This window comes from Peromyscus californicus, unplaced genomic scaffold (assembly GCF_007827085.1).
Source record: "Peromyscus californicus insignis strain IS unplaced genomic scaffold, ASM782708v3 Scaffold_16__1_contigs__length_79575227, whole genome shotgun sequence".
Taxonomy (NCBI): Eukaryota; Metazoa; Chordata; class Mammalia; order Rodentia; family Cricetidae; genus Peromyscus; species Peromyscus californicus.
The window spans coordinates 3,572,638-3,594,993 of record NW_026294458.1 but is presented as its reverse complement, the minus strand read 5'-3'; the positions used below and the strand labels follow the sequence as shown (position 1 = coordinate 3,594,993).

Here is a 22,356-nt window from a genome sequence, read left to right as displayed (position 1 = left end):
GGCATCTCCAAGGGGAGACTCAACCAGGCTGGCCTGTGTCTCCACATCTCTGTAGTTTGGTGGTTAAAGTTCTTGCCTGGCATGCACAAGGCCCATCTCCAACAGCTCCCAACATGAAAGTGTCAATCAGTAGATGGGAACGGACTTTGTAGGGCAAGAATGAAACAGAAATAAAAGTGAGCCTAGGGGTTGGGGATTTCGCTCAGTGGTAGAGCACTTGCCTAGCAAGCGCAAGGCCCTGGGTTCGGTCCTCAGCTCTGGGGGGGGTGGGGGGGGAGTGAGTCTAAGAGTAGTAGCCCAGGGCTGGAGAGATGCTCAGAGGTTAAGAGCACTGGCTGTTCTTGCAGAGGTCCTGAGTTCAATTCCCAGCAACCACATGGAGGCTCACAACCATCTGTAATGAGAGCTGGCGCCCTCTTCTGGCCTGCAGGCAGACATGCAGACAGAAGCCTGTACACAATAAATCAATCTTCAAAATGAAGAGGAGTAGCCCAGACCTGTGACCTCGCGCTACTCCCAGCCCTGCTTTTGGTTTGGTTTTGGTTTTGTTGTTTTTCTAGACAAAGTTTCTCTGTGTTCATAGAACTCACTCTGTAGCCCAGGCTGGCCTCGAACTCACAGAGATCTGCCTGGCTCTGCCTCCTGAGCGCTGGGATTAAAGGCGTGCGCCACCACCTGCTGGTTTTGTTTTTTTGTAAGATTATTTATGTGTATGAGTATCTGCATGTAGTTTGTGCACCCTGACCACACCTGGTGCTCGGTGAGGGGGCCAGAAGAAGGCATCAGATCCCCGGGACAGTTACAGGATGTTGTCAAACAACTGTTTTTTTTCCTGAATACTGGAAACTGAACCCAGGTCCTCTTTAAGTGCAGCAAATGGGGGCTGGAGAGATGGCTCAGTGGTTAGAGCACTGACTGTTCTTCCAGAGGACCTGGGTTCAATTCCCATCACCCATATGGCAGTCTTATATACAAGATCTGACACCCTCACACAGACACACATGCAGGCAGAACACCAATGCACATAAAATAAATAAAAATTTAAAGAAAAAAAGAGCAGCAAAATGCCCTTAACCATTAACCATCTCTCCAGCCACCCCGTTTAGTTTCCTGAGACAGTCTCCCATTTTCCGGAGCTCACTAACATGCCCATCTCTACCTCCCCAGCACTGAGGTCACTGACACCACCACCACATCCAGCTTTTTTTTACGTGGGTTCTTGGGATCAAGACAGCCGTTGCCCCAGCCAAGGAGCTGAAGACTCCAATGGATAGAACTAATAGGCTGCTGGACGCGATTAACCTTAACTACAGCAGGTGCTTTCTCTGTGTTCATCTTTATAGACTATTTTGTCGGCCATTAAGCGAGTCACCAAAAAACGTATCAGAAAAGCTGTTTATTTAAACGCCGTGGTGATAGCTCAGCACTCACAAATGTTTAGTCCAGTCCCCAGGACGGAATAAACGACACCTGGTGGATGGCTCATGCCTGCAATCCAAACACTCACGAGGGGGAGGCAGGAAGATGAGCGGTTCAAGGTCACTCAGCTATATTGAGTTCAAAGCCGGGACGGCCTACTGTGAGACCCCACCTCCAAATAAGTAGTTTGAAGCTTATATGCGTAGGGTCAAAATTCAACCCAGATTCATTTCCACTAAGCAGGACATCCCTCGTATACTACTAGCACTATCAGTGAGCTTAGATGCCGTGAGGAAGTTTGGGTTTGGCGAACTCGAACCTGCCCAGAGGGAACACCAATGTTGCGGGAGATTTGGGATAACTGCGCATCCCGGGAAAATAATCCACACACCACGGAGGGGACCTGACAGGCCACCATCCATCCTGCCCAAAGTTCAGGCTCACAATAGCAAACGACTCCCTAGGGGATCAGGCTGGCGCTCGGCAGCGAGGGCTGTAGAAAGGACAGCCTGGGCACCGGAGCAGCCCCACTGCGGACAGGTGACAAGGGGTCGCTGGGCCCATAGGAACACACGAGCTCCACCCCCGCCCTATTCACACAGGCAGGCACCCCAGAAACCACAAAGGAGACAGAGGTGTAGGCGGCCGAAGCCGGCGTGATGCTTGATCTAGGCTGGCAGCAGTCCGCGCGGGCGCAATTCAAGCAAAGGCGACAGCGTGTAGCGCAGCCGCCGGAAGACCGCGTCCGAGCCAAGACTACTCGAGAGCCCCGGGCCGACGGGGTCGGGCTTTGCCAGCGCCACGTAGAGCAGCGGCAGCGCCAGGAAGCCCAGCGGGAGCAGCAACAGCGTCTGCAGTGCACTCAGCGCCCATAGCCTAGGAACCACCAACGAACGCATGGGTGGTGGCTCCCAGACCCCGAACCCGGACCGCCGGACCCCTGCTAGCCACTCACCTGATGCTCCCCGCGCCCGCACCGCGGAACAGCCGCTTTTCCTGCAGAGAAAGGGCCGCATCCAGCTCTGCGCCAGGGCAGCGGCCAGGCTCTAGCCAAGTCTAGTCTCTCCGCAAGAGAGCGGGTCCCCCGTAGCGGGAGGGTCCCAGCTCCAGCCCGCGCCCCGGCCCGTGCTCACACTGTCAGCCCTGGCCACCTCCTCCATGAGTGAGCCCGCGCAGTCCTGCACCCGACGAGGCTGCAAGTTCCACCTGCAGGACAGGCACGGAGATGGGCCACCAGGCCCGGCTCAGCGCTGCCCTGCCGTCCTCCCTAATCTCTCAGCCCTTACGGTTCCGAGCCACCTCGCGTGGCATCCAGCGCAGCCGCTGCCTCCATCACCTTTCCCTGCAGCTCCTGGAGGGTGGCAACAGGGACTCAGGGCGGAGGATACGGTCGGCCGGTCGGCCGTGGATGAGGCCGCGGGGCATTCGGAAGTGACCGGCTTTCAGAACCGCGGGGGCCGCACCTGCAGGACTCCACTCTGCTCCTGGAAACTGGCCCAGGCCTCTTCCGTACGCTGCGCGCTCTAGAAGCCGGGGGGGGGGGGGGGGGGGGGGGGACGGGACGGGGGGGACACCTTGGATAAGCATCACCGGGACATGCCCTCCCCCGAGCCCTCCCCTCAGAGGCCAGCGCCGTTCGCACCTGTCGCAGGCCCTCGGCCTGCATGGTGAATTTGGCCTCTGCCAGCTCCAGGTGTTTCTTCGGGAGGATCCAAGTGAAGTCAAGAACCTGCAAGCCTCGCACACCGCTGTGCCCGGAGGCTTGGTCCCTAGCCTTCGGTCCGATGCTCCACCCACGCAAGCGCGCGGCCCCGCCCACAGTCAGACCCCGCCCACAGCCCCGCCCAAGTACCTGCAGTGCCATAAGCTGAGTCCCCAGTTGCTGATCCGCTCGCTGTTGACTCAGCTGTTCTCCTCCATAGTAGAAAAGCTGGGAACCGAGCTTGTGAGTGCCTGGCTTATGGGACTTGGGGGCGAGGACGTGACCTGAGCCCCTCTGTACGTACCTGGCTGGACAGCTCCTCCCACTGTTCCTGCAGCTTCCGATTGTGTTGCTCCTGCGGACAGGGTCCAGGCTGTCTATGCCTCTCCGCCCGCCTCGCCACCCCGGGTCCCGCCTCCTGCTCTTGCCCGCACCAGGTCCAGCCGGTGCTGCTCCGCGGCCTCCAGCAGCCCACGAGCCCGCTCCGCGCGCTCCCGCGCCGCCTCGCGCGCCTCCCCTCGCATAGCCCGCGACGCTTGGCTTCGTCTCCGCTGCAGGCTGCCGGGCGGGGCAAATTGGCCAATGATGAAACTAGGGCGCAGGATCCTCTGGGAAGGCCCACCGCCAGCCTGAGAGTTCCAGGCTGAGCTCCCACCGCCCGAGCCGAGACTGCCAACAAGCCTGCCCTGGGGCCTCGGTGCCCTCGTACCTGCGCTCACGCTCGCGCAGCTCGTCCAGGCGCCCGGTGAGGCTCTCGCTCTCGGCTTCCAGCCCACGCACCAGCTCCTCCAGCTCCTGCTTCCGCAATCGGCCATCGCGGTTGTCCTTCTGCAGCTGCAGCAGCTGCTCCTGCGGCTCAGCCATAGCTCCAGCACTCTGCCGGACCTCCGCCGCCGGGGCGATCCGGTGGCCCGCGTCACAATGGGCAGCAGGGGGCGCCAGAGCCCGACCCGAAAGGGGTCACGCCCAATCAATTCAGGTATATACATTTTATCAATGCGGGACTTAGTGGCCCACGTCTATCATCCTATCTCCTGGGGTGTGGGAGACATAGAGATCAGAAGGCTACATGTGGACCTGTCTCAAAATACACACAAAAGTATCAAATCACGATCGGATTGATAACAAGTTAATAAAATTCTAAGGTAAGACCAGACTTGACAGTTCATGCCTGTAATCCCTGAAGTCCAGAGGCTGAGGCAACAGGATCATCACCTAGAGTTGAAGGACAGCATAGCTACATAGCAAGAAGATCCTGACTGAAGAAAAATGAAACTGAACCACCACAGTAACTGTAACTACGGGATAAATCAGGTATACCTCCCCTTAGATTCTGAGTGACCACGCAAGGGAATACTAGAATTTTGAGAAAAACGTTTAAAATTAAGTTCCTTTCATTTTCTGCCCCCTGTGTTGGAACAATGATGACTTTGATGTGGTCTCAGTGATTGGACTTTGGTTAGCACGGCACCTTGCCGAGTGAGGGGTGACAGGACAGGTCTGAGATGCTAGAATGCCAAGGCATTCTCTTTTCTCCATGTTTTTAGCTCTAGAAAACCCTTATTGATCGGGCTTGTTGAGTGGTCTGGGTAGAAGAAGATGATCGAGTTTTGTGATCTGGGAGGTTCTGAGAGTACTGGGTCTCACACTGTAGCCAGCCTGGTCTTGAACTCAAGCCTATCCCCCTGCCTCCATCTCCCTGGTACTGGTTTACACTCAGTTCAATAAATTTTTCCTACAATTTGTTTTTCCTTATGTTGATGTTGTGTGTTGTTATGTGCCACGTGTGCAGGTGCCTCAGAAGGACCTCTGATCCTTTGGAGCTAGAGTTTGAGGTAGTTGTGAGCCCAGTTGGGTGCTAGGAACTAAATTTAGGGCCTCTGGAAGAGCAGCAAAGTGCTCTTAACTGAACACTGTGGCTTTTCACATTCTACAGTGATCTAGTTCTCTACAGAGATTTTAAGAAGCTAATTTCTTTAATAATTTGGAGGTAGACATTCCCGATGCTGTAATGAATATTTAATGAAGCATCATAGCCTCATTAGGGAGGCTGAGGGAGGGATTTTGCTGAAAATTCGAAGCCACCTGGACTTCGACTACAAAGGCTCAAACAAAACATAACAATGAATAGATTTCTTTCTTTCTTTTTCTTTCTCTTTTTTTAAAGTGGGCTGGGGATACTGCTTGGTTGGTAGAATCTTTGCATACACAAGGTGTTAGGTTCAATCCCCAGTATCATACACACACATACACACACACACACACACACACACACACACACACACACACACACAAATCAATTATTTATTTAAAGGAAGGGCTGTGCTATTTGATAGCTCTGGCTAACCTGAAACTCCCTTGCTGTCTGCAATGTGCCTGGCCTAGAAACCCAAAACCTTCAGGTACCATCAGCACATTTCAGATTTCCAGGATAGGGTGCTGTGTGTCATGTCTATACAAATAGTTCAAAACTCCAAGTCTCTGAAACCCATGGCCCTAGGCATTTGGGAGAGAGTGTTTGAACACTTGGTTTTTGTATTTGCTGTGTTGGGGATGGAGACAGAGCCTGGCAGACTGTGATGTGCCTTCTCCCTCTGAGACCCTAGGTCTTCAGTGCTCCCGTGAGACTCCTCCTCAGCCATCGCCCACTCCGCAAGGCCTCTCCTTCCTCTTAGCCTTTGACCAGCCCCTGATCATCAGTCACTCAGCAGGCACACCTGCAGCTTCGGCAGCTGCTCGGTTTTACTAATCTCGGACTAGCTCTTGTGTTCGATTTTGTTCTCTCTTATTCTCTGAGACAGGGTGCCATACAGTTCAGACTGACCGGAAACTCAGCTGTAGCCAAGCGTGAGCCGGGCCTCCTTACCCTCCCCCATCTCACTGCCCAAGTGCTGAGACCACAGACTGAACCCCTGTGCCTGGCCTTTTCTTGTGGTCAGTATTTGTTGCTTTTATAATAATAATAATTTCTTGCTAAGTAACCTTGGCTCATCTGTAGCCCTAGTTGACCTCCAAACTGTGGCAACCTTGTTTTTGTATCCAAAGACTTGTACCACCATCCCTGGCTAAAAATTGGCAGAAGAAAAGCACTGTACTATGTTAAAAAGGTGAAAGTCGAGGCAAGATAGAGAAACAAAATTAGGACATGGGAAAGGAGAGGAGCCTCCACCCCCATCCTGGAGTCTCATACCAGCGTCAACATTTGCTGTGGAGGATGTTGTTTACAGACACTGGATGCTAACATGGCAATGAATAGGCTTAAGGCCTGAATGTATGTGACCTTGCATAGGGTATTAACACACATACACACACACACAGAGAGAGAGAGAGAGAGAGAGAGAGAGAGAGAGAGAGAGAGAGAGAGAGAGGCGTGCATGCACTTCTGAAACTCAAACGTGACTATTAACTTTGCACCCCTGTTTTAGCAGTAATCCGAATGGGTCCCCTCTGAGACCTCCCTGGGATCTCCAGTCTCAGGTTCCTGGGCCAGCCTTTGAAGAACTCCACTTTAAAGAGCCAAGGCAGTGGTGGCGCACGCCTTTAATCCCAGCGCTCAGGAGGCAGAGAAATGCGGATCTCTGTGAGTTTGAGGCCAGCTTGGTCTACAGAGCGAGTTCCAGAACAGGCTCCAAAGCTACACAGAGAAACCCGGGCTCGAAAAACAAACCAACAAAAGCCTCAGGAAGTCCCCGAGGCTGACTATCAGATGCTCGAGACCCTTCTTCCTGGGAGACAGAGACCAGCCAGCTACCTGGAGAGGTTCTGACTAACTGGGCTTCCTAGACCCCCTCCCCTGCCAAGCTGCCTGCAGGCTGTGCGCAGGTTTTCAGCTCCCTGAGGGCAGGGAACCCAAATAAAAGCACTGGTTCAACAACTGCTTCAGCGCCCTGGGCCTTGGTGGTGTGTATCCATACTTTAGTTGGTCATCAGTTTTCCTATCTGGGGTCAGAAGACTTTGTTTGTTCTCATCTCCGAAGGAACAAGTCCCACCAGAGACGCCCACATCCACACTTGGTTATGTCTTGCTCCTTCGAGGAGTCCACATCCACGCTCTGGGGTGAGCCACTTCTTCTCAGCATCTCGTCATCTCTTACCCCTCATGTTTCAAGTCTGAATTATCTTAGGCTGGTGACATGCTCATCATCAGACAAGCCCAGTAAACTGAGTTCAATCTACAGACCCCCAGTGAAAGGAAAGAGTGCTGGAGTTGTCCTCTGACCTCTACACAGGGAGGTCATGGCACAAGTGTGCTACTCTCAACATCACACACACAAAAATAGTTTCATTTTAATGTGTCTGGGTGTTTTACCAGCAAGTCCATGCACCATGTCTATGCAGTACCTGTGGAGGCCAGAAGAGGGCATCAGATCTCTTAAAATGAGTTACATACTGTTTTGAGCTGTGGGTGCTGGGAATCCAACCAACTCCTCTGGGAAAGGGCTCATAACTGCTGAGCCATCTCCCCAGCCCCCAAAATGTTTAGTGAAACCTCAAGTCGGCTTTACACTGAGCAATCTTGCAATACTTTTCTGTGTCAAAGTCCAGAGTCTATGGCCTGAGGTCCCTAAAAGCTGAATGGTGACTCCTGAGACTGCTGTGACAGAGAGAAGCGGTCCTCGTCCTCACCTCCCTTGACAAAAGCTATACAAAATGACAGCAGCTACCTAAGGGCTTGGCTGGCTGACCTTTGCCCACAACTTAGGAAATCTTGGCTTCTCCCTGGCTGCAGACTCAGGACACAGACACTTTATACACAGGGACAGAAACGGGTTGTAAAATACTGCTCTTTGCTGGCCAGAGCTCCTGGTCCTAGGCTCACCTGGAGAGGGTGAAGGATGGCCAGAAAAGGGCATCAGATCTCCTAAAATGAGTTACAGATTGTTTTGAGCTGTGAGTGCTGGGAATCCAACCAAGCTCAGTGTAAAGCGGACTTGAAGTTTTACTAAACATTTTGGGGGCTGGGGAGATGGCTCGGCAGTTATGATGATCTAAGGGTTTCTCCATGCTACCTGGGGACCATCTCCTGCCTGGGAGGGGGGTGGGGTCAGTGCCCCAGTGAGTACTATGTACGAGGCTATAGTTGCCAGGGAAATAGTCAATGTTTACCATCCTAACGGGACACTCACCTATTTGCTCTCTGGACATTTCCTCGGGGCTCTCTCATGCCTTCTCTACCCCTCACCAAAGGTCCAAAATTCTCTCTCCACCATGACAAACATTTTGACCTGTCCATCTCACTGTTCAGTTCCACGAGGATGCCCCGGGACAGCTTCTGCAGATCCTACACAGCCCCCAGGCCTCCCTTTGCTGGTCCTGTTCTGATGCCTCCAAGCTTCATGCACAGCCTTTACACTAGCCTGTCCCCAATTCCAATTCCAAACTATAGACCTATCTCCCGGACTTGTCAATTATGACTGGGAAGTGCCCTGCCTCAGCCCAGTGTGACTTGGCTACTGTTTGCCCAACACTGAGAGATCCACTTGCCCCCATGAACAAGGAGAAGTTTGAGGGACATGGTCTTGAAGACAGTGCCACCCACTGTACACTGGGGGGAAAGGCTGCCTTGTGCCACCCACTCTTACCACCTTCACTGCCACAGCTTCAGACTGGATCACTCCAAACTCCCCAAGGTCCACTTCCCCTGCCCATCTCCCTACTAAACGTCCTTAAACCCTCCATGGCTGACTTCACAAAACACAAGTTCAAATCAGTCCTCGCTGGCTGCAAAGCACACAAAGCTGCCACCTGTTGCTCCTCAGACATTACCTGCCAGAGGCACCTGCTCCTCCCTCTCCCGGCACCCCAAATACAACCCATCCTGCCCAATGTGTTCACCGTGTCCTTGGGGCTCAGCCCTAGGCATCTACTGGCACTTAGAACTGTGTCCAGGACATAAGAAGGCATTGTTTGTACAGAAAGCTTCTGCTACAGAAACCTGGCATGGTGACCAAGGAGGACACAGGCTCCTGTAGGGAGAAGCTGGTATTCCAAAGCCAGGCAGATGCGGCCTCAGGGTTCCAGAGCCAACTCTACCAATTCACTGGTGTTCCTCGACTCCTTTTGCTGCCCCAACTGATCTATCCTGGCATCTGTAAGGCCACTGCTAAAAGGCAGGTGAGGTCCCTCAAGCCGTTGTGGCTCTTCTCCACTGCACACCCTCCCATTCCTGCCAAGGGGGCCAGAGGCCGGTTACAGCCTTCCCCCTGGGGCTGACTGACATGGCCTGGCCCTCACCCCATGGAGCTGAGACAGGGATTGTTGAAGAGAGAGAGGGAGGGGTCTGGACTCCTCTGACCTGCTTCTTCAGCACCCACACCGCACCTAAAGAATCCCACTGTAGGCCAGGAGGCCAGCACTTGGTGCCTGCCGTATGCCTGGATGCATGTTCTTGTGCACTGGATCCTGGGTCACATCTGTTCACACTGAATCCCAGACCTGCCCTATAGTGGCCACTTCAGCCATGTGGTGGCCTCATTTGCCATCATCTGTGGGCAGGGTATTTGAGGACATCATGATGATGGCAGGGGGGTACACTTGGCACTTTGATTACCAAAGTCAAGCCTGACATCATTCGTGTGTTTCAGTGTGTGTGATATGCACGATCAAAGAACTTGCAGGAAATCAGTTCTCTCCTTCCATCAGGCCCAATGATCAAGCTAAGGTTGTGACAAGCCCCTACATGCACTGAGCCATCTCACCAGTCTGTGATTTGGCTTTTAAGTTTCTTCATGAGCCAGCTGGCGCCTGGTCACTGCCCCATACACCACCCTAAATTCTAGCAAGTGCCAGATAACTACCCCCACTCTGCACACAATGTCCTTTCCCCAGGTCACCAACCCAACTGTTCCTACGTCAGTCTAAGGGGAACGCTGAGAAACCTTAATACTATAGTGACACCAGAAAAAAAGAGCCGGGCGGTGGTGGTGGCAGCGCACGCCTTTAATCCCAGCACTCGGGAGGCGGAGCCAGGCTGATGTCGTGAGTTCAAGGCCAGCCTGGGCTGCAGAGTGACACGTGAGACTCCACCCTGTTATGGGTGGTCAGAGTCTTAGCGTCCTACTCAGAATGAATTTAAGAAAATGACACAAACACCATTCACAGTGAAGTGGCAGAGTGGAGAGGAATGTGAGGTTCACGGTCAGCTAGATGAGGGGAAAGTTTCAAGGACAAGAACCTGGGATGCTTATGGGGTCTGCATAGTGGGGCTAGTTGCTAAGGGGTACAGTTTGGGGGGTTCTCTATTTTGACTGACAGGTTAAGTTATATAATCATTTCTTTGTTGTACATGTACCTTCCCATAATGCATCTTATTTTAATTTTAATCACAAATACACAACTGTACTTAGGCCTAAGATGTTAAATAAGGTACTTTCCTCTAAAAGTTCACTTTAAGGACACAATTTGCCATATTGTACATGAACTCAAAACTGGCTCAGGCCAAGTGACCTCCCTACTACTTTTGTGCCTGAATGTAACTGGAGTATGGGCCAGGCATGCCTTGAACCCTGCAAGTAGGCAGGACTACACAGTGAGTTCCAGGCCAGCCTGTCTCAACAACAAAACACCTTGAGTATGACTGCACAGAATCTACGTTTCATAGCCTTATAAGGAGAAACCCATCATTGGAGGGTGCTAGGTCGCTACCAGCTTGCTAGGTGCATTGTTCAGAGATATGTGTACATTCTACATGCAGGAAAATCGTCCAGGCTGCCAAGTGCAGTCTAAGAGAGCTCAAAACACTGCAGCCCCACACTGCTTGCTGTGGTGGTTTTAAAACACAGACACATGTGTTTGAGTGCTTGGCCTATAGGGAGTGACACTATTTGGAGGTGTGGCTTTGTTGGAGTAGGTGTGGCCTTGTTGGAGGAAGTGTGTCCTTGAAGGGAGGGCTTTGAGGAATCCTATCCTCTAGCTATGCCCACGAAGGAAGAGTTCACTACGCCTGTGGATCAAGATGTAGAACTCTCAGGTACCTCTCCAGCACCCCCATGCTTCTGCCATAATGATGACAGACTAACCTCTGAACCGTAAGCCAGACCCAAATAACTGTTTTCCTTTCTAAGAGTTGCTGGGGTCATAGTGTCTCTGAGATACTTGCTGACTCAATAGCACTGGCTAAGGTAGTGAATTCACTGTGAAGAGTATACACAGAGCCTCAGTACAGGAGGTGGGTGGCAGCTTGTGTACTCCAGAGCTGCTTTGATCTCTCTGCTGGGCTGCCCGTCCAGAAGCGAAGCCCAAGCAGAGAAGGAGCAAGTGTCCTGGGCTCCTCTGGGCTAGCTTACATACATGTACTATTTCCTGACGGAAGCCAGCAATGACGGCTCCTTGGTGCTGGCCTGAATGCTATTGTTCTCAATTTGCTGGCCAGGCGCTGAGCCATTGCCAGGGTAGAACTCTCAGTATCACTCAGGGTTTCCTCACAAGCCTTTCTGTATTTTCAGGGACCAGGCCAGGTTCATGCACAGAACAGTGCCTTCTGGATTCCTACCCTATCCAGAAGAACCAGGCTCCCTCCCCTACACCCAACTCGTTTGGTTTCCATAGGTCATCATTCATCTGTCCTGAGCCTGAATGCTGTCCTTGCGTACATCTGCCCTCACTCAGCCTGACCACACACCCAAGCTCCACCCCCTGGCTCCAGGGGCTCCTGCCTCCCTCAGGCCACAGTTGGAAAGAGGTTCAAAGACCTGCAGTTGCCCAGGCCAGGAGTTAAAGTCTCACAAGTGCCCACACATTCCTACTCAGAGTCTGGAAAATAATCAGTACAGACCACCACACATGACCTAACAGCCTGTGAAGAGGAAGCAACCATTACTGTCAATTTTAACAGTCCAAGATGGTGGCAACACCACCTGGTTTCCACTGGACACTGGGAACAAGACATCAAAAGTTCCCTTTCGGGGTTAGGGAAATAGGAAGTACAGAAGTGTGAGGATTCAAGTCCAAATCCCCAGAACCCACATAAAGCCAGACATTGTAGCATTTGTCTCAAGTCCCAGGATTTCTATGGGAAATCAGGAGGAATAGAATAGAAGCCAGTCTAGTGTACACAGCAGACAGACACACACACACACCAAGTCTCAAACAACATGGAAGGTGAGGGCTAACACCCAAGGCTGTCCTCTGACCTCCACAGTCACACACACACATATGGTGGCACACACACACAATTAAAAGCAAGCTTCAAAGCTGGACGTAGTGGCGCACACCTTTAATCTCAGTGCTCAGGAGGCAGAGGCAGGCAAATTTCTGAGTTCATGGAACTGGTCTACAAAGCGAGTTCCAGGACAGCCAGGGCTACACAGAGAAACCCTGTCTTGAAAAACCAAACCAAACTAAACAAAGAAATAAAAAAAAAAAATAAAATAAATCAAGTTTCAGGGGCTGGAGAAATGACTCAGTGGTTCAGAACACTTGCTGCTCCTGCAGAAGACCCTGACTATTCCTCCTTTCCAGAGTGGAGGGAGCTAAGGCGATGCTCTAAGCCAGGTGTGGTACACACACACACACACACACACACACACACACACACACACACACACACACACACACACACACACACACCAGCACTCAGGAGGTGGAGAGGAGTTAGGATCAGAATTCTGCTGTCCTAAACTCTGGAGTAAGAGACTAGCCTGAGTGATATGGGATCCTGAGAAGTAGAGTGATCCTCGCCAGGTATGTTGGCACAAACCTTTAATCCCAGCACTCAGGAGACAGGAGCAGTCAGTTCTCTTCGAGGACAGCCAGGTTATACAGTGAGTCTCAATTAAAAAAAAAAAAAAAAAAAGGTGCCGGGCGGTGGTGGCGCACGCCTTTAATCCCAGCACTCGGGAGGCAGAGGCAGGCAGAACTTTGTGAGTTCAAGGCCAGCCTGGTCTAGAGAGTGAGATCCAGGAAAGGCGCAAAGCTACACAGAGAAACTCTGTCTCGAAAAACCAAAAAAAAAAAAAAAAAGGGATTCTCCGACACCAGTGCAGTCCGACCCAGGAGGAACTTCCTGTTACCAGGTGATACCATGGCAGGTCCTTTACTGCAGATTAGGTGCGGACCCTGTGGGTACTGACACTGTAAATGGAAACCAGCCTGTCCTGAAGACTTGAACCATCCTCACCACTCAATAGTCCCCTTAGGGGTGCCGGAGCCAGACCTGTCAAAAGCCTCTTCAAACAGCTCTGGGAAAGAGGTGCCTTAAACTCAGAGCCTGGGGACTGTGCACAGTACCATGCTGTACATTCATCCCCAGCACTGCCAAAGGAAATTGTAAAGGGAACCTAGAAAGAAACCAGCTAAGACCAGGGGCTTGGGTGGTGGTAATGCCTTTAAGCCATGCAAGATAGTTGAGCTGGTCATCAAATTTTAATTTTTTGGTTTGAGCGATGGCTGTTCTTCCGGAGGTTCTGAGTTCAATTCCCAGCAACCACATGGTGGCTCACAACTACCTGTAATGGGCTTTGACTCCTTCTTCTGGCATGCAGGAGTATATGTATATGACAGAACGGAGCACTCATATACATAAAATACACAAATAAATCTTTAAATATAGACATTGGGACTGGTCATTTAATCACAATGGGGAGCAAGAGGCAGGAGTGTAGCAAGAATCTTAAAAGTTCTTATTAATAAAATCAAACCTGATGCCAGGTATTGGGGTGAATGCTGGAAGATCAGAGAAGCAGAACAAGCCACCGCTTCCTCACCTCGACAATTCCTCAGCTGGTCCTGTTTCCTCAGACTGGAAGCCTCTGAGTCCTCATCTAGAATGAATCTCAGCTGAACTGTGCTGCTCCAAAACCTAAAAGTGCCGGGCGGTGGTGGCGCACGCCTTTAATCCCAGCACTCGGGAGGCAGAGCCAGGCGGATCTCTGTGAGTTCGAGGCCAGCCTGGTCTCCAAAGCGAGTTCCAGGACAGGCACCAAAACAACACGGAGAAACCCTGTCTTGAAAAACCCAAAAAAAAAAAAAAAAAAAAACCTAAAAGCTTAACCAGCCTAGTACCTCATCCTCACGCCTTAAATACCTTTCTGCTTCCTGACATCACTTCCTGGGATTAAAGGCAAGAGTCACCATGCCTGGCTGTTTCCAGTGTGGCTTTGAACTCACAGAGATCCAAGCGGATCTCTGCCTCTGGAATGCTAGGATTAAAGGTGTGAGTGCCACCATTTTCTGACCTCTATATCTAGTGGCTGTTCTGTTCTCTGACCCCAGATAAATTAGGGTGCACAATATATTGGGGAACACAATATCACTACACAGGAGAGATGGCTACATGGTGAGATGGTACCTCAAGAACAGAGGGGGATAGGAGAGAGGAGAGAACACTTCCACGGGAATTTAAAATAAACCAGATATAGGCACCAGTGCTTGGGAGATGAAGGATCAGTTAGAAATTAGGATATGCCAGGCGGGTGGTGGCAGCACACGCCTTTAATATCAGCACTCCGGAGGCAAAGCCAGGCAGATCTCTGTGAGTTTGAGGTCAGCCTGGTCTACAGAGCAAGATCCAGGACAGGCACCACAACTACACAGAGAAACCCTGTCTCGGAGGGGGGGGGGGAGGATTAGGATATAATTCATCCAGCAGAGTGCTTAACTATCATACACAAAGCCCCAGACTCTACACACACCGTGGCACTCACAGAAGCACCAGGAAAACACACAGAAGAAATTAAGACTTTTTCTTTTCTTTTTTTAAAATTTTTAAATGATTTATTCTTATTTTATGTGCATTGGTGTTTTGTCTGCATATATGTCTGTGTGAAGGTGTTGCATCCCCTGGAACTGCAATTACAGTTTTTAGCTGTCAGGTGGGTACTGGGAATTGAACCTTGTCCTTGGAAGAGCAGCCAGTGCTCTTAACTGCTGAGCCATCTCTCCAGCCCCGTAATTAAAAAAGTTTCTGTGTAGTCCTGGAACTCATTCTGTAAACCAGGCAGGCCTCAAACTCAGAGATCCACCTGCCTCTGCCTCTTGTGCTGGGATTAAAGGCATGCAACACCACCGCCTGGCCGAGTCGGGCTTTTTAAATGTTCATGAACCTATTTTTTGAGTCACCCTATCTTGCAAGTGCACATAGGGGAGTTTGAATCTAGTGTCCTGGCACATGCTGGGAAAACTGCCCTGCTACAACCCCAGCCCTTAGAATCAAGTCTTTAGCCTACCAAGACTCAAGGCGGCAGCCCTCATTCTGGAGACTACCCACTAAGAGGGCTCTCATCTTGTCCCAGCCCTTAGTTACAAACTGTGCTCCAGGGTACTGGTCACACCTCATCCCAGCCACTCCACCAGATCTGCTTTCTGGACAGCCTCAATTAACTTGAGCCATTGTTGTTCTGACCATGCTCACATCTAAAGGCAATCCCCCGCCATCTTCTCACCCCAGATCCTGCTCTCTCCTAAGACCTTGTCACTCTGCTGGAGGGTACAGCCACAAGACAGACACCACAGTTTTCAATCAAGCTTTTAATGAAAAGATCATAAAATAACAGTTTCTCATCACTGTACATTAAGACTGCACACTTTTGAATGGAGAGATCAGTCATGGATAAATCACTCTGACATTGGAGGGCTGCACAGCTGCAGCTCTGACCTGAATGCATCCATCCAGACTCTAGGGAAGTAAACTCAATGTGATGAGTGGCAACAGCGGTGACCAGTACAGGAGTACGACCCCCGCACCCCTCCCCTGCTCCGGGAAGGGTACAGAGGATGTGATCCCTCTTCCAGTTCCAATTAAACGAAACAGATATACCCCATCCCTCCTGAGGTATTTGCAAATGGGATGGATGGAGCCCAGACTGGGGCCCCTGGAGGAAACAAGTGATGGGTTAGGTACAGGGAGGTTCCTTAAGCACCTGGCCCCATGGGGCCCCACCAAATGGAGGGGAGGACCCTGGGAACTCTCCCTGACCCAAGTGAGGTCTGTTATGCAGCATTTTTGAGGTCAATAAATTACAGCAATAAATAGCAAGGTGAGGTAGGGGGAGGGGTCCCTGGTAGAAAGTTAAAGTAAGGTGACTGAAGCTGCAGGCATCCTAGGAAGGGGGTCCAGGGCAGCACGTTTCCACAGCTTCCACCCTTCCCGGGTTGGAATGTCAGACTGAGGTCGGGTCCCTCTCTATCCCTCATTCCTGGCATCCATTTCATAGGTTCAGTAACATTGGCCCCATAGTGACTGGGGAAAGGAAGACCTTGGTCCCTTTGGTGAAGCACAGCAAGGCTTGGGGCCTGTCCATTCTTTCAGGCCCAGCCGCTTGGCTTCTGCCTCTGTTCCTAGCACTTACCCCCTGAGCCCTGCCCTCCTGGCTGCCCAGGATTCCCCCTCCTCAGGAAGGCTCTGCCTGCTGACAGCTCAGCAGATCGTACTCCTGCACAAGGACCCTTAGGTCCAGTGAATACTGACAGTGTGGGAAGCATGTGGGGATCTGGGTCCCCTCAGTGCTGATGGACGGAAACACACTTCCTGGGCCATGTGAGGTCAGGGGTCACAGGCTGAGGTGTATGGCTATACTGCAAGTCTGAGATTCTTAAGTGTTCACAAGTTCATCTTTTCCTTTTTGCAATCTTGGAAGAGCCCTTGCAGTAGCTCGGTCCAGTGGGAGTGGGCACTGGCAGAGCCGGGCCTGCTTCCACCAGCTTGCCCTAAGTCTGAGAAATAAATACATTCATCACTGCACAAACATTGATACAAAACAACACTGTTGAGAGTGTTCGCACCATCTGTTGGTGAGGACCAGACTCAAGCCAGACCCTTCTGCTGCCCGGGGTGGGGTGTGCACATGATGGAGTCGGCTGAGCTTCCTAAAGCTCCCTGCTTTTTGGCTTGAGTGACTCTCACAGTAACACAAGGCTCACGGGCAGGGCTGACATCCACCCCTTGGGTCCAGCCAGGAGGCCTGGGGGCTGGTCAGCTTGGTGCATGCTCTTTGGTGGCAGCTGAGCTTGAAGAGGCCCCAAAAGTGGGGACTAGGGCTCAGGTGAAGCTAAAGGGAGGGCTTCTAGTTCTCACCCAGCACCCAGGGCTGCCTCTGCCCTTAAGCTGCTCAAGGGTCGACTTAGAAGCTTAGAAAGACCCAGGAGGGAGGGGAGAGTTCCCTGGGACTGGCCTTATAGCTGCTGAGGTCTGAAACTGTAAAAGTTTATGTAAACAATGAGATAAATATATTAGTATCTTTTTTTCTGAGCCCACTGAGGTTCCATACTCATTCAAAATGTGCTTTGGTTTAAAAAATAGGTTTTGTGAATTTGGGTATGAGCTTTTTTTTTTTCTTTTGATTTTTTTTTTATCTTTTTTTCCTACATGACATCTGCTATTTTCTGTTTCCTGTTCCTCCAAAACATTCAGGAATTAAATGACTAAAAGAGAACTGTCAGCCACCTTGGCCTCCTATGGCCTGATTTCCTTGAGGCTCTTGACATCACACACACACACACACACACAGACGCGCACACGGACAGTCGTAAGCATGCACCAATGAAAACAAAGAAAAAAGAAAACAAACCAAGTGTCGATCCCGCCCAGCCCAACGACCCTTAAAATCTTAAATAGGAAACTAGTGTTTTGCTTTCTCATTAAAATACAGAAAAGCTTGGTACAATACTAAGGTGGCTACAATACTCTGTCGCACAAGACGTGCTGAGGGGCTCTGCTCCCAGTCCCTGAATTTCTGCACAACAGATGAGGCTGCCCACAGCCTGGGAGGCCACACGGGGTCCCCACGCTGTACAGACTTTGTGTCCTGTGGCTTAAGTGCTGGTGGGGTGGGGTGGGGTGGGGTGGGGTGAGGTGGGGTGGGGTGGGGTGGAGAGCAGAGGCTAGCACGCCCTGCTTCTTCCCTGGGTGGAATGGGTCTTCACTCAGCTGCTCAGTCTGACTTGCAAGAACTGAAAAGAGATTACAGGCAAAGGGTAAAGTACTGGCTCAGAGCAAGGGCACCACGGGAGCCTGGCCAGGTGCCCTCACTCCCACCTGCCACTCACAGGGTCCCTGAACTCAGGCTAGAGGGTCTATGGAGAGGTGGGAGCAGGGGATGACTCTGGAATTTTTTGGTCTTTAGTAAAAAATCAAAAGGAACATGAAAAGCTATCAAGCAACATGATAAGGCCTACGGGCCCAGATCTGTGGCTCATCTGGGGCAGAGCACAGACAATCTTGGTCTGGCTTTGCCCCTTCCTGGAGCCCATGGAAGCATCTGAAGCTGGCTGACACACCCACCCCTATATTTGCTAAGTCTGGATGGAGGTGGAGGCCAACCTGTACCTCTGGCTCTTCAGTAGGTTCTTAGACACACAAGAGCTCAGGAGGAGACCGGATGGGCTCACTTCCACCTCACCCTGGCCCATGCAGGGAGCTGCTCCCTCCTCATGGCTTCTGTTACTCAGGTGCCCAGCACCTGCCCCACAAACAGCATCCCCTGAGCAGCAATCATCCCTTCAGAGAACACTGAGGCCCACAAAGGGCTCGGGCCAGCCCAACCCAGCATACTCCCACTATAGGAAACAACTATAGCCTCAACTGTACTGTGGTATTGAATTCAAGAGGTAGCAAAAGGTCAGAAGGCTCTCCACCTTGTTCCGTGAGCAAGGAAGCAAAGCATCTGTGCATAAGCAACACACATACACTCTCTCTCTCTCTCTCTCTCTCTCTCTCTCTCTCTCTCTCACACACACACACACACACACACACACACACACACACACACACACGAACAAGAGTGCCAATGGCCCTGGCACCAAGTCTAGCCTCCCCCTCCCCCTCTGAAACTTCCGATCTTTAAGTTCCAACATCTCAAAAAACGTATGGTGTGTGTGGGGGTTCCCAATAAAAGTAAGTACCTCTAACTAGTGACATTCCTTGGAAATTATGGGAAAAGCATGTTCTCCTGAGGAAGCCCAGGCAGGCAGGGCTCGGGATCAGGGAAGCCTTTGGGCAAGAAGGGCTTCTGGGGCCTTGGAGAGGCAAGTTCAACTATGCCCACAGCACCAGGACCAGGGGAAATGACAGGGAGGAGCAGCTGCCCCAGTTACATTCAGTCTGCAAACCCAGGCTCATCCCCAAAGAGGCAGGAGGAAAATATTGTTCATTTTGGTTTTAAAAAAATTTTTTTAAACTGTAAAAAAGAAATAGGAACAGCTCAGTAGGAATAACAGTAACACAGGCCCAGAGGGCTCTTTAGTTGTAGAGAGGTAGGCAGTGGGGTCACCCTGACTGTCCCAGTGCGAGCTCAGAGAGAAAGGAACTGCCACCCAACACCAGCTTCCCAACAGTAGAGTCACACTGCACCGCAAAGACACACGCGCGCGCACACACACAGTCGAGGCCCTGACAGCCGAGGGCCTGCTCCAGGCACCACTCTTGGCCAGGGAGGGGAAGCCCTGTGCCTCCTCTAGCCCAGACTGCAGGTAAGGGACCAAGTCCCACTGACACCCACATGATGGACTCCCACCGGCTCTTCAGCAGCCCCTTCAGGGAGCTGGGAGCCAACTGGGACGGGAGGTAGAATAGTCACCAGCACCACACGCGCAGGGCTGGCCCGGGCAGCTCTTCTCCTGGCTTCCCTTGGTACACTGTTGATTAAAGCTCTGGGTATGGGGAGGCGGGGCCAGAGGAGCTGCCGGGAGCCTCGTGCAGACTTCGGGGCTCAGCCCTCCCACCGTACTTCCTCATCCTCCTTCCGTACTTCCTCATCCTCCTTCCGTGGGCTCCCAAGTGGCAAGTCTGCAGAGGGCTCCCTCGGGTCTTTGGCTTCTAGGAAGGGGAAGTGTGCATGCGCAGGTGGCTGATGAGGTTGCGCTGCTGGGTGAACTTGCCCCCACAGAGCTGGCACTCATAGGGCTTCTCACCTGAGTGTACACGCATGTGCTCTGTGAGGCGGTACTGGCGGGTGAAGCGCATGCCACACTCGTCGCAGGCAAAGGGCTTCAGGCCCAGGTGGCTCCGCATGTGGCGCGTCATAGTGCCTCGCTGTGTGAACATCTTGCCACAAATGTTGCAGGGGAAGGGCCGGGTCAACCAGTGTGTCTTCTCGTGTTGCCGAAGTGTGGCCGGGTCCTTGTAGGTCTTCTCACAGACTGAGCACTTGAAAGGACGAGGCTCGGCTGCATAGGCGGCACTAGGTGTTGACAGGTCCTCAGCCTCCTCCTCTGCACCCCCACTGCCGGTCTCATAAGCCCCCTCTTCCTTGATGAATAACTCCTCCTCTGTGTGTGTCTCCACATGAGCATTGAGCTGCTCAGAGCTGGGGAAGCCCTTGGCACAAGGGATGCACACGTAGAGGTTGTCACCGTAGGACACCGTCTCATAGCCTTCCTGCCGGTACACGTACTGGGCACCAGCGTGCCCACTGCCCCCCTCGCTCCCACTCTGCCCACTGTCCTCGCTCCCATCCTTGCCGTTCTCCTCCTCCTCCTTGCAGGGGTACGGCGGCTCCCCATATGACCCACTGGGGCCACTCCCACCAACACTGCTGGCCAGAATGCCATTGGGAACCCTGTCCCCAAGCCCCTCCCCTTCTTCCCCTGGGTTGGGACCCTTAGTCGCCGCCGTTTCTCTCCGATCAAAGGGGGACCCAGCCACAGGTTCCTTTTTGTTCCAATCCTTTTTGCGGGCTGAATGCCGGAGGCTCTTGCGAGGCTGCCCGCCCTGCCCTTCCAGCAGACTCACATGGTTGTCCTCGGCCCCTTCCAGATCCATGGGCTCCTCAGGAGTGGGCCCCAGCTCAGCGTATGAGGCACTGTTGCCAACAGGCAGGGCGGAGGTTGAAGTGGGTGCAGGTGAGTCGCGCTGGCTGTCGCTCAGCTGGGCTGGGTCTTCAGGAGTGAGGTGGGGGCCAGGGGCTGTAGGAGGCAGGGGAGGGCTCTTCTTGGACAGGTCCAGACCCAGCTCCTGCTCACAGCCCCCACTGCTCCCGTTGGTGCTGTTGCTACAACCCCCCAGGCCCACCTCCCCACCAGCTGGGCAGCCCCCCAGGCCCAGGCCATGTGTGCTTTCCTGGGTGGAGCTGCCCAGAAAAAGCTCATCATCTGATCCTTTGGCCTGAGGGAGCTCTTGGGGAACGGGGTGTCCTTTGCGCCCATCTACAAGTCCTGGATACCGAGCCTGGATGACAGAGGCTGTGGACAGCCGCTGACTACGGGTTGGTCGCCCCACGCCAGCAGCACCTACTCGTCCAGGGCCAAAGGGCTTGCCAGCTCGCTTCAGTTTGCGGCGGCAGAGGGCTGCCAACTCAGGCAGCTGGAGGTAGCTGGCGGCAGTGAGGAGAGTGCTGAAGTTGGGCTCAGATGGCTGGTCACTGGGCAGCAGCTTGCCCGTGTAGATGAAGTCCAGTATCTGCTGGAACACGGTGGAACTGACCATGTCTGTATCTAGGTTGATGAGGTTATCATGCAGGACCAGGGACTTGAAGTAGATGCTGCTAGCAGCCAGGACGTTCTTATGGGCCCGGAAGATAGAATTCTCCACCATGATGATGACATCACACAGGAAGCCCTTGGTCCTCTGCTGGTTCAGCTGCAGCAGGAGCTGTTTTGAATGGCTGGGCAGTTCCATGTCTGGCCCCATGTCCCTGCGCCCTGCCCACGGGCACCACCTGTGGGCAAGAACAGGCAGGATAGTTAACCTGCAACCTGCATGATGGCCTGGTACAGATTATGCACTGAGCCCACCCAATTCCACCCTCCTCAGGCACAGGGAGGATGGGTCTCAACCCATGAGAAAGGAGAGTGTGTCTGCCCATCCCCTGCCATTCACTCACATGAAAAAAAAGAGGTTATGAAAAGTAAAGGTGCCAAGCAAACTGGGTTTAGACTGGAGAGATGGCTTATTGGTTAAGAGCACTTGCTGCTCTTCACAGCCATCCATAATTCCTGTTCCCGGAGATCTAATCCCTTATGACCTCCACAGGAGCACACACTCAAGTGGTGCACACATAATCATGCAGGCAAAACATTCACACACATAAGTAATGATGCTAAAACAAATGTCAATTTGAATTGTACTTTGTCACCACTTCAATTCTAGAGGTCAGTCACAGGCTGAGGGACATGCAGAGAACCTACAAAGTGGCCAGCAGGTGGCTACAGAAACCACAACAAATACCCTTCTAGGGGCCACAGAGTACACTGGCTAGTCCTGCCTAGGCATGCAAACCCACAGGACTGGTCTTCCCAGATTTACAGATTTTTGTTGGTGGTGGTAATTTCCTTATGTTGAAAGGTTAAATTTTAAAAGATAA

At 52.3% G+C, this 22,356-nt stretch overlaps 2 protein-coding genes and 1 long non-coding RNA gene across 6 annotated transcripts in view; 1 reads left to right on the top strand and 2 right to left on the bottom strand.

The window, feature by feature from the left end:
* Nucleotides 1-1,381: 1,381 nt before the first annotated feature.
* Nucleotides 1,382-4,108, bottom strand: Tmem191c (transmembrane protein 191C). Of its 2 annotated transcripts, XM_052740023.1 has the most exons (10): nt 3,831-4,108; nt 3,556-3,679; nt 3,426-3,476; nt 3,272-3,349; nt 3,062-3,118; nt 2,883-2,942; nt 2,706-2,770; nt 2,553-2,625; nt 2,375-2,415; nt 1,382-2,295 (listed from the first exon to the last, which is right to left on the bottom strand). In XM_052740023.1, exons 1-10 carry the CDS (start codon nt 3,983-3,985, stop codon nt 2,088-2,090), a joined length of 912 nt encoding a protein of 303 aa, XP_052595983.1. In that variant the 5' UTR covers nt 3,986-4,108; the 3' UTR covers nt 1,382-2,087. The 2 variants fall into 2 exon arrangements, with proteins under 2 accessions (XP_052595983.1, XP_052595984.1); XM_052740024.1 differs by lacking the exon at nt 3,272-3,349.
* Nucleotides 4,109-4,336: 228 nt separating this feature from the next.
* On the top strand, nt 4,337-6,996 carry LOC128111750 (uncharacterized). Its single transcript, XR_008218686.1, has 2 exons — nt 4,337-4,435; nt 6,550-6,996. It is a non-coding gene; the product is annotated as an uncharacterized LOC128111750 (long non-coding RNA).
* Nucleotides 6,997-15,568: 8,572 nt separating this feature from the next.
* The window catches only part of Hic2 (HIC ZBTB transcriptional repressor 2), a 31,027-nt gene continuing 24,239 nt past the window's right edge, over nt 15,569-22,356 (bottom strand). For all 3 annotated transcript variants that reach the window (XM_052740018.1, XM_052740020.1, XM_052740019.1), the window contains one exon: nt 15,569-21,711. In XM_052740018.1, coding sequence (XP_052595978.1) covers nt 19,872-21,711 — 1,840 coding nt within the window. In that variant the 3' untranslated portion in view covers nt 15,569-19,871. The remainder of the gene's footprint in view (nt 21,712-22,356) is intronic.

Excerpts from the sequence above, each read along its gene's own strand:
- Tmem191c (XM_052740023.1), bottom strand. The coding sequence starts at position 3,985 with ATGGCTGAGCCGCAGGAGCAGCTGCTGCAGCTGCAGAAGGACAACCGC. Across the intron at positions 2,626-2,705 it reads ACGCGAGGTGGCTCGGAACC|GTGGAACTTGCAGCCTCGTC; the intron begins GTAAGGGCTGAG and ends CCTGTCCTGCAG. Across the intron at positions 2,416-2,552 it reads AGGTGGCCAGGGCTGACAGT|GAAAAGCGGCTGTTCCGCGG; the intron begins GTGAGCACGGGC and ends CTTTCTCTGCAG.